The 13,313-nt window shown below is 41.4% G+C and overlaps 1 protein-coding gene across 3 annotated transcripts in view; it reads left to right on the plus strand.

Moving 5' to 3' along the window:
• The first annotated feature begins 5,495 nt into the window (after positions 1–5,495).
• Positions 5,496–13,313, plus strand: part of LOC110506673 (pleckstrin homology domain-containing family A member 7) — a 148,732-nt gene continuing 140,914 nt past the window's right edge. Inside the window, exons 1-3 of one of the 3 annotated variants that reach the window (XM_036963919.1) lie at positions 5,496–6,180; positions 6,287–6,363; positions 6,477–6,534. In XM_036963919.1, coding sequence (XP_036819814.1) covers positions 6,098–6,180; positions 6,287–6,363; positions 6,477–6,534 — 218 coding nt within the window. In that variant the 5' untranslated portion in view covers positions 5,496–6,097. The remainder of the gene's footprint in view (positions 6,181–6,286; positions 6,364–6,476; positions 6,535–13,313) is intronic. The other 2 variants (XM_036963918.1, XM_036963924.1) reach the window with 2 other exon arrangements.

A 13,313-nucleotide genomic window follows, 5' to 3' on the forward strand; every position in this document is an offset into this window, starting at 1 on the left:
ATTTCTGTTTCCAGGAGGACCATGAGCTGTTGCTATCGATAAGGTGTCTGATTCATCATTTTCACCTCGAATAGAGGTAAAAATACTTTTGTCAGAGGTTGCTTGTTGTGAGCGCTGAGGGAACTTTATGCACTTGGCCAGATGATTCTGCATCTTTGTTGCATTCTTCACATATGATTAGGCACAACATTTGCAAATGTACACAGCTTTTCCTTCTACATTAGCTGCAGTGAAATATCTCCACACATCAGATAGTGCCCGTGGCATTTTCTTGTAAAGATTAGAAAGAAATTAGTTTAAAAAAATACAATTCCATGTACAGATAAATAGTTAAGGAGTTAGATTAAACAACTCCTTTGTAAGATAAATGTTTTAAAATGAAACATGTATGGAAACAGGTGAATTAACACTCTTCAGTTAGCAGGCTCAAGTAATCTAAACCCCACATGGTAGCAAAAACTAACTAGCAGAAATTGTTAACAAGTTAGAAATTATTTAAACACACTTTTGCTGTAGGCTACTATTTACTAGTTAACAAAAAATAATGTATGTCGTATAAAATATATTCACCCCATCCAGTACTGTAATCAAAATTGACCAGAAAGCATGTAGTCCTTGGCTCAGACAATGTAGTAGTGTGGGCTCAATAGCATCTCATTAGTGTGCAAGATCTTGAGAATCAACTGTACATGTGATGGAAGAATGCACTGTGCATGCAGAGAGTTGCAATTCCATTGAATTGGGGATAGTTTAACCAAAGACCTAGAATTGCCATGTGTAACCCACAAAAAAGGTTCACTGTTATAAGCTAATTTATTTGATGAATTTAAGCAAAATTCCCCAAATTCCAGGGCTTAACTTCCCATGGAAAATTTCCAGAAATTTACCGGAAAGTTTCCAACCCTATTTCTCTGCAAAGGCATAGTAACAATAGTTTTGATTTTCTCTTGTCAGACCAATAAATAAACACGTCAGGATTAAGCTGTCCCAGTTTATATGATGTCCCACTCATTCCGAATTCACCCTATTTGAGTTTAAAATGCTTCTAAAGTTAGTCATTTCCACTTTTATATTACCAGACTTGATTTGTCCTAACGAAAAATGTATGAACCTCTACAAAAATGTCCATAAATTATAATCCACATAATTCACATTTCCTGCTGTATGCTCAAATTAAGATCCTACATCTGTACATTTAATCTGAAAGATAGAGAGACTCATTTTGCAGACCATGTTGAATAGTTTGTGCTATGTATTTTTCACCACACTAGAAGGAAGCACAATCGTATCATGTGCCTGTCACACCCTGACCTTAGAGAGCCTTTTTATTTCTCTATTTGGTTAGGTCGGGAGTGATTTGGGTGGGCATTCTAGTTTTCCTATTTCTTTGTTTGGCCTGGTATGGTTCCAAATCAGAGTCTATCGTTGTCTCTGATTGGGGATCATCGGTCGGGGTGTGATTTGGGTGGGCATTCTAGTTTTCCTATTTCTTTGATTGGCCTGGTATGGTTCCAAATCAGAGTCTATCGTTGTCTCTGATTGGGGATCATACTTAGGCAGCCTTTTTTTCCCCCTTTAGTTTGTGGGATCTTGATTTTGTATAGGTGCTGTGTAGCCTGCAGAATTTTACATTTGTTTTGTATTTTGTTGTTTTTTCGGTGTTCATTTGTAATAAAGTAAGATGTTCGCCTACCACACTGCACCTTGGTCTAATTCATCCGACGAACGTGACAGTGTCCAGTGTTCATCATAGGTACACTTCAACTATGCCAGACAAAATGAGAAAAAAAAATCCAGAAAATCACATTGTAGGATTTTTTATGAATTTATTTGCAGATTATGGTGGAAAATAAGTATTTGGTCAATAACAAAGTTTATCTCAATACTTTGTTATATACCCTTTGTTGGCAAAGACAGAGGTCAAACGTTTTCTGTAAGTTTTCACAAGGTTTTCACACACTGTTGCTGGTATTTTGGCCCATTGCTCCATGCAGATCTCCTCTAGAGCAGTGATGTTTTGGGGCTGATGCTGGGCAACACGGACTTTCAACTCCCTCCAAAGATTTTCTATGGGGTTGAGATCTGGAGACTGGCTAGGCCACTCCAGGACCTTGAAATGCTTCTTACGAAGCCACTACTTCGTTGCCCGGGCGGTGTGTTTGGGATCATTGTCATGCTGAAAGACCCAGCCATGTTTCATCTTCAATGCCCTTGCTGATTGAAGGAGGTTTTCACTCAAAATCTCACGATACATGGCCCCATTCATTCTTTCCTTTACACGGATCAGTCGTCCTGGTCCCTTTGCAGAAAAACAGCCCCAAAGCATGATGTTTCCACCCCCATGCTTCACAGTAGGTATGGTGTTCTTTGGATGCAACTCAGCATTCTTTGTCCTCCAAACACGACGAGTTGAGGTTTTACCAAAAAGTTATATTTTGGTTTCATCTGACCATATGACATTCTCCCAATCTTCTTCTGGATCATCCAAATGCTCTCTAGCAAACTTCAGACGGGCCTGGACATGTACTGGCTTAAGCAGGGGGACACGTCTGGCACTGCAGGATGAGTCCCTGGCGGCGTAGTGTGTTACTGATGGTAGGCTTTGTTTCTTTGGTCCCAGCTCTCTGCAGGTCATTCAATAGGTCCCCCCGTGTGGTTCTGGGATTTTTGCTCACCGTTCTTGTGTTCATTTTGAACCCACGGGGTGAGATCTTGCGTGGAGCCCCAGATCGAGGGAGATTATCAGTGATCTTGTATGTCTTCCATTTCCTAATAATTGCTCCCACAGTGGATTTCTTCAAACCAAGCTGCTTACCTATTGCAGATTCAGTCTTCCCAGCCTGGTGCAGGTCTACAATTTTGTTTCTGGTGTCCTTCGACAGCTCTTTGGTCTTGGCCATAGTGGAGTTTGGAGTGTGACTGTTTGAGGTTGTGGACAGGTGTCTTTTATACTGATAACAAGCTCAAACAGGTGCCATTAATACAGGTAACGAGTGGAGGACAGAGGAGCCTCTTAAAGAAGAAGTTACAGGTCTGTGAGAGACAGAAATCTTGCTTGTTTGTAGGTGACCAAATACTTATTTTCCACCATAATTTGCAAATAAATTCCAAAAAAAAATCCTACAATGCGATTTTCTGGAATTTTTTTTCTCATTTTGTCTGTCATAGTTGAAGTGTACCTATGATGAAAATTACAGGCCTCTCTCATCTTTTTAAGTGGGAGAACTTGCACAATTGGTGGCTGACTAAATACTTTTTTGCCCCACTGTACATATGTCGCGTTCACGTGCTGGTTGTAACTAGGAAACGTACTACTTGCTAACTAGTTGAAAGCGGTACGCAGAAGCATCATGCCCATCAGATTTGTCCTGTAGTTTCTCTGTAGTAGCCACCTAGCAATTTTATGAAGTTGGCTTTAACTAGCCCAGATAGGTTCCCAATCTCCCAACCCTGTAACTACCTACCAAGAAGCCATTTCAGGCTATCAAGTTAGAGATTGTCTAAATATCTTAGCTGGCATGTCTGCTGGCATGTCTGCTGGCAAGGTTGGTAGACTTTAGAAAAGCAAGCAATAACAATGTACTGAATAAGACACATTCCTTTCAATCTTTTACACAGATTTGAGCAGAAATGCAAATTAGCAGGTTTCTTAATTTTATTTTTTAGCACAAGTCAGGATGATACAGACAGCTCAAGAAGTATGCATAGATATGCAGAAAAAATACATATTTGACAGAATTAAGTATAATGATTATGGCTCTAAATTGCAGGAAAATGCTGTTTCAGGTGTTTGAAAAATGCCCCCCTTCTGGACCACCCCCAAGACTTCCTCACCTACTTTGTGCCTCAGATTTTTGGGGTGCATGAAACCCCTGGCGGCAAGTCTATACTACAACCAATTAGCAAGTCAGAAATTAATTTCCGACTACCACGTGAAAGTGGCACAAATGTTCCATACCCTTACAGGTAACTGCCAAAATAAAGCAAACTCTTGAGTAAATGAGGGATACAAAGTATATTAAAAGCATTACTTCCACACATACATGTGGTTTCTGAGTAAATTAAGCAACTAACATCCCTTCATGCTTAGGGTCATGTATAAAAATGTTGGCCATTATTTTGGCTAGCCATGGTTGGAAGAAGAGATCTCAGTGACTTTGAAAAAGTTTAGATAAGTATTCAGACCTTTTACTCAGTACTTTGTTGAAGCACCTTTGGCAGCGATTACAGCCTTGAATTTTCTTGGGTAGGACGCTACAAGTTTGGCACACCTGTATTTGGGGAGTTTCTCCCATTTTTCTCTGCAGATCCTCTCAAGCTCTGTCAGGTTGGATTGGGAGCTTTGCTGCACAGCTATTTTCAGCTATCTCCAGAAATGTTCGATCAGGTTCAAGTCCTGGCTCTGGCTGGCCCACTCAAGTACATCCAGAGACTTGTCCCAAAGCCTTTCTTGTCTGTGTACTTAGGGTTGTTGTCATGTTGGAAGGTGAAACTTCATCCCAGTCGGAGGTCCTGAGCACTCTGGAGAAGGTTTTCATCAAGCATCTCTCTGTACTTTGCTCTGTTCATCCTTCCCTCGATCCTGACTAGTCTCCCAGTCCCTGCCGCTGAAAAACATACCCACAGCATGATGCTGCCACCACCATGCTTCACCGTAGCGATGGTGCCAGGTTTCCTCCAGACGTGAAGCTTGGCATTCAGGCAAAAGAGTTCAATCTTGGTTTCATCAGACCAGAGAATCTTGTTCTTCATGGTCATAAGGTGCCTTTTGGCAAACTCCAAGTGGGTTGTCATGTGCCTTTTACTGAGGAGTGGCTTCCGTCTGGCTACTCTACCATAAAGGCCTGATTGGAGGAGTACTGCAAAGACGGTTGTCCCACCTCCACAGGGCAGCCAGCTCTAGGAAGAGTCTTGGTGGTTCCAAACTTCTTCCATTTAAGAATGATGGAGGCCATTGTGTACTTCAATGCTGCAGACATTTTTTGTTACCCTTCCCCAGATCTGTCTCGGAGCTCTACGGACAATTCCTTTTGACCTCATGGCTTGGTTTTTGCTCTGACATGCACTGTCTACTGTGGGACCTTATATAGACAGGTGTGTTGCTTTCCAAATTATGTCCAATCAATTGCATTTTGCACCGGTGGATTCCAATCAAGTTGTAGAAACATCTCAAGGATGGTCAGGATGCACCTGAGCTCAATTTCGAGAATCATAGCAAATGGTATGAACACTTATGTAAATAAGATATTTATGTTTTTAATTCTTAACAATGGAGTATAATGCTTTGTCATTATGGAATATTATGTGTAGATTTATGAGTGGAAAAAATAATTTAATCAATTTTAGATTAAGGCTGCAACGTAACAAATTGTGGAAAAAAATCGATTGGTGTGAATACTGTATGGGAGATTATGAACCTGGGCTTCCCCCACCATCAACAAAACACTAAATAATGGAATATCGCATCCCTCCAATAGAGATCCAAACACATCTATGCTAAGGCGCATTGAAGCCGTTCTGGCGGCTCGTGGTGGACCAACGCCCTATTTAGACACTATATGTTGGTGTTGTCTTTATTTTTTTGCCAGCTACCTGTATGTTCCACAGGCCATAGGCTTAAAGGCTATCTTAGATTCATCAGGAAATGCTATATAATTTGTAGTTTAGGCTACTGTGCGTGACGTCATTACTGCAGGAAAAATCGTTCAGTTGAGTTTTGGAATTTACGTGTGACGGACTATTGTTTAGGAATGTTAATCTTCTCAAATAACAGGGTGCTAATGCTGAAATATTTTCAACGCATTCCTTATGTGTAATTACTGTAGCTGCACCCTTGTGATGCATAACAATACTGCGCTTGATTGAACTGAATTGGAGAACCATGCATTAGATTCAACCACAGCCAACCACGCACGCTTTGGAATGTCTACCCCCCTTTTCGTCGGCTAAAAGTGGCACAAAGACGCGCTGGCTTTAGGACTTTTTTACAAGTTTGGTCTTCCCCTTTAAAAGTATACAGCCCTAGCGGTGATCATTGGTCTGAAAACTCTGCGGAGGGGATTAGAGCATGAAATAGCTTGAACAAGAAGCCGGAATCATGGCGGCACCGCTCGGGCGGGACACTCTACCTGACCACTGGTCCTATGGAGTTTATCGAGATGGCAGGGTCTTCTTCATCAGGTGAGCATGCACTGTGATGATTTAACTTTAAGTTTTACTGATGAAACGGGTTAATTGCGCAGTTATTCACGTTATCCTCGTCCAGTAACAGGTGTCTTTCTTTCAGTGATAAAACTCACAGCACTACTTGGCTCCATCCTCGTACGAGTGAACCTGTCAACTCTGGACACATGATACGATCAGGTACGCGCAGGAATTAATAATACGATATTTCATGACTGCTGTACACATTGTGCTTTAGCCTACCACATCTAGATATGTATAGATTCACGCAGCCCATTGTATTCATGTTTTAGATTTACCACTGGGATGGGAAGAAGGATTCTCGGACGAGGGGGCCAGCTACTTCATTGAGTGAGTGCAGCTTTATGTTGTTAATGTATGGGATGTGCGTGGCTCCAATAACGTCCGATTCGAGCTCAAATAGCTCATAGCTGTAGGAGTATTGTTGTGTCGGTAGCACGCTTGAAGGCATGCAGTCTTTTAAATGCATCAATTGCAGCGGGTTGAGCAATGATGACGTTGCAATGCAAACCATCACTTTCTTTCTCACGGTTACACATAAAAATACCCCAGGTGCTCATGGATACAATGTTGCACTGGGACACAACGCACTAGTTTGTTGATTAGGTTTTCTGAATGTCACAGAAATTCAGAGAGAGTCTATTGCTCCTGACGAGCCCTTTATGAGACAACTATTAGGCTACAGGCTGAACGTATAGCATAGCCTACAACTTCATGCAAATGTTTACTCAGGGATTTCTGCTATGTTAGGCTATTCAGGCTTTATATGATACACTATATTGCAATGTCATTGCCAACAGTGGCGGTCAGAGCCGTTTAAGAGTGTTTTTTTTCCCATGATCTTGGCCTTATTTTATTACAGCAAATTGGATGACTGTCATTCATATTCCATTCACCCAGTTCAATGTAACAGCAATAGGTTTAGGCTACTACATGATACTAAAATTTTCCCTATACTCATCATGAGGTTGCTACAACCTAGCCTATGAATTGCACACAGGTCAAGAGACAAATGAGGTGACAGACAGTGACATTCAATACAGCCTTGCACACTCATGCTTGCTGATATAGGGTGTAATCATTAGTCCAACAGTTGCAAACTAGAGTTTCTGTTGGACAAATTCAGGTATGTTTATCCCTGTTTTGTTCAGTTTGCTTTCGTTTTAAGATTTCTTTTCAACAGAATAGGTGGAATGAATACACACACCCCTGACCATGCGTTAACACAGTTCACTTACATAGCAGGCACATTGTAATCATTCTAGCATCTATGCACTCTCCTCTCACCTCTTCCCTTTGCTTCTGGACTTCAATGCACAGCACATCAAGCCAAACCTCTACACACAGCAACATCGTTGTCACATATTAGCTAAAGTAACGTCATAGTCAGCATAGCTAATTGAACTAACACGTTAGTAAACCCACTTCAATAATACAGTAACGTTAGTGTACAGTCAGTAAGCAGTTACACCGGCAGGCCCCGCTGGAATTAAATTAGTAAAACCAAAAGCTTACCTTGACTTGGAAGAGTTCCATGTGTTGGATAGTCATAGCCAGATAGCTGACATAGCATCCCTCTGTTTGAGCAGGGTGTTCCAGTAGGCTAAACTAGCTAGCTAAGTAACTTTAAGTGAAACTGAAAGTGAAAAAATATGAAAATGAAAATCTCCCCTCTATTTCTCTCTTGCTTCTCTTTCATTTTGGAATAAGTTATTTTGTTCAAAACTGTTCAACTACTGTCTTTATCTCTCTGAGTCAACTACTCACCACATTTTACACTGCAGTACTAGCTAGCTGTAGCCTATGCTTTCGGTACTAGATTAATTATCTAATCCTTTGATTGGGTGGACAACATGTCAGATCATGCTGCAAGAGCTCTGATAGGTTGGAGGACGTCTTTCGGAGTTGTCATAATTTCTATGGAAGGGGGTGAGAACCATGAGCCTCCTAGGTTTTGTATTGAAGTCAATGTACCCAGAGGAGGACGGAAGCTAGCTGTCCTCCGGCTACAGCATGGTTCTACTGGAGACCTTCTTTGGAAAATAGTGTGTTTTAATCAATTATTTGGTGACATTATTATATTTAGTATAACTTTTTTAATGTTTTACCATTTTTTATTTTTATGTCCTCCCCTTTTTCCTCTGAGGAGCCTCCACTGATTGCCAACCACTAATTGTATTTTTCAGGACCATTTTATTATGATTTATTAAGTCATTTATCTATAGTTTTGTAAAATCATAGACTGCTGTCTTTACATTTTTAGCCTAACCTATGCATCAGTAGCCTATGCTTACTTTAGGTTTCAGACCGAAATTACCCAGGCCTATTATAAACCAGCACCTTGAAATGCATTTCCTGTTATTTTGACAGCAATCCCCAAAAGGTGAGATGAATGAAAAAAATGATTGTGTTTGACCAACGTAACCTAATCCTATATTGTTTGGAGTAAGGTCATGTTTGCTTATCTTCAGGATCTGTAGCTAGATAATATCCTACTTTTAATTGACTTTCTTACTATTTAGAGCATCTGTGTTTGAGGAAGAGAGAGGACTGAACACACACATGATGCTGCTTTACGACACACACACACACAGATGTGATGTAATTTCCCATCTGTCCCACGGATACGCCTGCATGGAGTGTTTGAACATGTATGGTTCAGTTTTGCATCACAATATATTGTGATTTGATTACAGACATCACAATAGGTTGACAGGCTATATTGATGCTCTGTTGAAGTTCTCATGCCAATTAACTCTTGCTTTCTGCCCACATCATTTAGAAAATAAAGGGCAATGCCAAGCAGGACTGAAAGAAATCTATTGAAATTCAGCTCACACCCTCCAATACGCAAGACCTCTACTCTCTCCATTAGCTGTGTGTGTTTGTGTGTGTGTGTGGCTGAGGAAGGGGCAGGAGAGGGGCTTGTGTGTCTGTGACCTAATGGTGACAGAGATGTATAGCATGATTACAGTCTTGAGGCAGCGAGTACAGGATCCCCAAAGTCACACTTTCTCTATACAGAAAATGATTATGGCTCCCAAAAACCAATCCACCATATCTACCAGAGCATTCTGTCAGTCTTTACCTTTCTCTTGGCTACTAACAGGCTGTGCTATATTTGCATAAGTAACATTAAACCACTCACTCTCTACAGTATTTTATTTGTTTACCCAGACACTCAGTAGAGAGCCATTTGCATTATCTAGCTGGGTATTTCCTTCTGCAGTGTTTCACATCATGATCGTTGATGGGAATCAATTCTGTAGGCTCTGGCTGCCAGTGTGTTGCAGATGGGTCCCTGGAAAAGGGAGAAACACACAGAGCAGATAACAGACCACTCTGAAAACAAACTGATTAATTAAGTTAACAACGACAACTGACAAGTCTACTTTTCCTAGCCTCGTGCTTATACATCTGCATTGCTTGTTGTTTGGGGTTTTAGACTGGGTTTCTGTATAGCACTTTGTGACATCTGCTGATGTAAAAATACATCTGATTGATACTGTAAAGCAAGTGTAGACATAGAGAATACATGAGCAGTGGTCCCTCATTGTGAACCAATGGAAGGAGGACTCCTCTCACCATTGGTGGTTTCTGGTGGGTAGCAACTCATTCACAGAGTTATTAAACCCAGAGGCGCAACATCGCGGGACTTCCGGGAGCGCTTGTCAAACCTTTGAGAAGGGAAAAATGCTTCCTTCGTTGTTAATTTTCTCAGAATCTAGCAGCACAACCTAGATTCGAGCCAATGTCATCAGTAGTTAGACAAATTGACACATTTTCTTTTTTTGTCAAAAACAACTTTATATCGAAGGAGTGGCTTTGATTTGACCTCATGCACATGCAGAGTTTGGCGCAAAATGACTGTTAGACCCGATGACGTTTTTCTACGCATGAGCTTAGCTAGCCAATTTCTATTGGAGAAGCAGTTTTAGCCTTCATACTGTACTGTCTTTGAATCAGTGTTTTCCATTAGCACCGGCTGTCAGCTTATTAGCCAGTTACAGACTCATTTTCAGCCGCCTACATTTTCCACTTCATTTTAACTAGGCTACTTTTCATTTAACAGTTTCAATTCGCTAGTCCGTCGAGCCCTCTCTTGCTAGAATGAACGATATGCATCTTCTAGCGATCTATTGATGGGACCGGTGACTGTCAGTCAGAAAGCAAGCAATAATGGGGAAACGTAGCAGAGAGGAAGAGGCGAAGGGAGAGGTTTCCCTGTCACCAAAATCTGTCCAAAACAAGCCCAATGCATGTCTGTGGGCTTATTTTGGACCTAAGCTTGTCGCCTGTCTGCCCGCCTTTGGGACAACTACTCCCATTGTTAGGATGGAGACATGAGCATCTCCTCATATACAGATCTCTGGTTGCGGTCAAATTTCTTACAGAGAGGAATGATGCTTGTGGATTTGCAAGTATTCAGACCCCTTTTCCACATTTTGATACGTTATAGCCTTATTCTAAAATTGATAAAATTATTTATTTCCTTCATCAATCTATACACAATACCCCATAAAGACAAATCAAGAACAGGTTTTTAGAAATGTTTGCAAATGTATAAAAACAAAAAAACATACCTTATTTACTAAATACCTAGTATTTAGACCATTTGCCATGAGACTCAAAATTTAGCTCAGGTGCATCCTTTTTCCATTGATCATCCTTGAGATGTTTCTACAACTTGATTGGAGTACACCTGTGGTAAATTCAATTGATTGGACTTGATTTGGAAAGGCACACACCTGTCTATATAACGTCCCACAGTTGTCAGAGCAAAAACCAAGCCATGAGGTTGAAGGAATTGTCCGTAGAGCTCCAAGACAGGATTGTGTCTAGGCACAGATCTGGGGAAGGGTTTGAAAAATTGTCTGCAGCATTGAAGGTCCCCAAGAACACAGTGGCCTCCATCATTCTTAAATGGAAGGAGTTTGGAACCCCCAAGACTCTTCCTAGAGCTGGCCGCCATGCCAAACTGAGCAATCGGGGGAGAAGGGCCTTTGTCAGGGAGGTGACCAAGAACCCGATGGTCATTCTGACAGAGTTCCAGAGTTCCCCTTTGGCAATGGGAGAACCTTCCAGAAGGACAACCATCTCTGCACCACTCCACCAATCAGGCCTTTATGGTAGAGCAGCCAGACCGAAGCCACTCCTCAGTAAAAGGCAAATGACAGCCCGCTTGGAGGACTCTGACCAACTTCACATCTGGAGGAAACCTGGCACCATCCCTATGGAGAAGTATGGTGGTGATAGTATCATGCTGTGGGTATGTTTTTCAGCGGCAGGGACTGGGAGACAAGTCCGGATCAAGGCAAAGATGAACAGAGCAAAGTACAGCGAGATCCTTGATGAAATCCTGCTCCTGTGCGTTCAGGACCACAGACTGGGGCGAAGGTTCACCTTCCAACAGGACAATGACCCTAAACAAACAGCCAAGACAATGCAAGAGTGGCTTCGGAAAACAAATCTCTGAATGTCCTTGAGTGGGCCAGCCAGAGCCCGGACTTGAACCCGATCAAACATCTCTGGAGAGACCTGAAAATAGCTGTACAGCGACGCTCCCCATACAACTTGACAGATCTTGAGAAGATCTGCAAAATGAGAGAAACTCTCCAAATACCGGTGTGCCATGCTTACCCCTGTGTGTGTATGTTGCGTGAGTCTAGCCATTAGCGATGATGTTAATGAAAACAATCTTCTGGTAGATGGAAAGGCTTTCCCAAAAAACATTAAATGTTAACTGCAAAGTAGCATATTCTTTCCTGGCAGAATGATATCATAATTATTTTTATCGTATTTGTTTTGCAAACTCATCACTTTTGCTACAAACACAGCTAAACAACAACCTCTTGCTAGGTGCACACTTTAATTAAAGGGTAATTACACCCTAAAATCCTCAAAAGTGGTCTCCTGATGTGGTTTAAACATTGTTGTGAATTTCGAACTCCAATGAATTAATTTAAAAAATAAAACCTGGACAAACAACCTTTTTTAAATGTATTTACTCAATTTTTGTTTTAATAAAATATATAATAAGAACATTATTATGGCATATCTTGCAGTAAAACTGTAAATAAGACTTCAATCTCAAGAGACAGGTTAAATGTTTAAAAGGTTTAATGTTCTCTTTACTTAGAAAATAGTCGTGATCAACTAGGCCTAGCCCTAGACTGTCATGTCTGCACCCGCTCCGCCTCTCTGGTGGTCGAGGCCGCCAAGCTGCTCATCATTACGCACATCTGTCACCATCGTTACGCGCACCAGCGCTTCATCGGACTCACCTGGACTGCATAATTTCATTGATTGCCTCCGCTATATCTGTCACTTCCGCTGTTTCATCACCCAGGCCACAAAAATAGTGCTCTTTTGGCAAAAAATGTTGAGCGTCTGGTTGGCTACTTTTTATATTTGTCTGGCTACTCTCTGTACTTTTGGAAAATACTGGCAACTCTGTCCACAGTCATGCCTCTTTTAGTTTGCCTCACTTGCCCCAATCAGAGAGTCTGCCATAAAGTGCTTTGTACTGCTATGTTTGTATTCTTGTTTGTGTGAATAGTTTGTTGAATGTAGGAAATTATTGGGAGCAAACAAAGTCTGTTCCAAGCGGCACACAGCACAAACATGAGCCTCAGTGTAACACTATTGTGTTAATATTGTTAATATCTCCTGACTCAAAGCAGTTGTAATAACTAATTAATAACTCATTGATAACTAATGAAAGTGTTCAGTGGTTGCAGACAGATGCTTTCTAGTGCTTAGCAACACTGGTGTGGATGCCCATTCAAGTCTGGTGTGTTCCTAAGTAGTCTCAGACAGACTTAGTCTGGTGGGACCGTGGGAGTATAACTCATTCAGCACAGCACACACCTACCTGTATGTAAGGCACTGATATCCATGTCCTCCCACCTGCCAACTAAACAGCCCAGTGCAAGATCATATCATAGATTGTCTGTGCCACTGTCTTGCTCCCTATGTTGCATTGGAAATGTGTTGCTCTGAGATGGAGGACTCGTAACACAGACAATTCAACGCACCTTATGTAAACACTATAGAAATGACTGAGGCAGGAAGCTGGCATTCAGACATGTGAGTTTTTAAAAGGGCAA

The sequence above is a fragment of the Oncorhynchus mykiss genome, chromosome 26 (genome assembly GCF_013265735.2).
Source record: "Oncorhynchus mykiss isolate Arlee chromosome 26, USDA_OmykA_1.1, whole genome shotgun sequence".
Taxonomy (NCBI): Eukaryota; Metazoa; Chordata; class Actinopteri; order Salmoniformes; family Salmonidae; genus Oncorhynchus; species Oncorhynchus mykiss.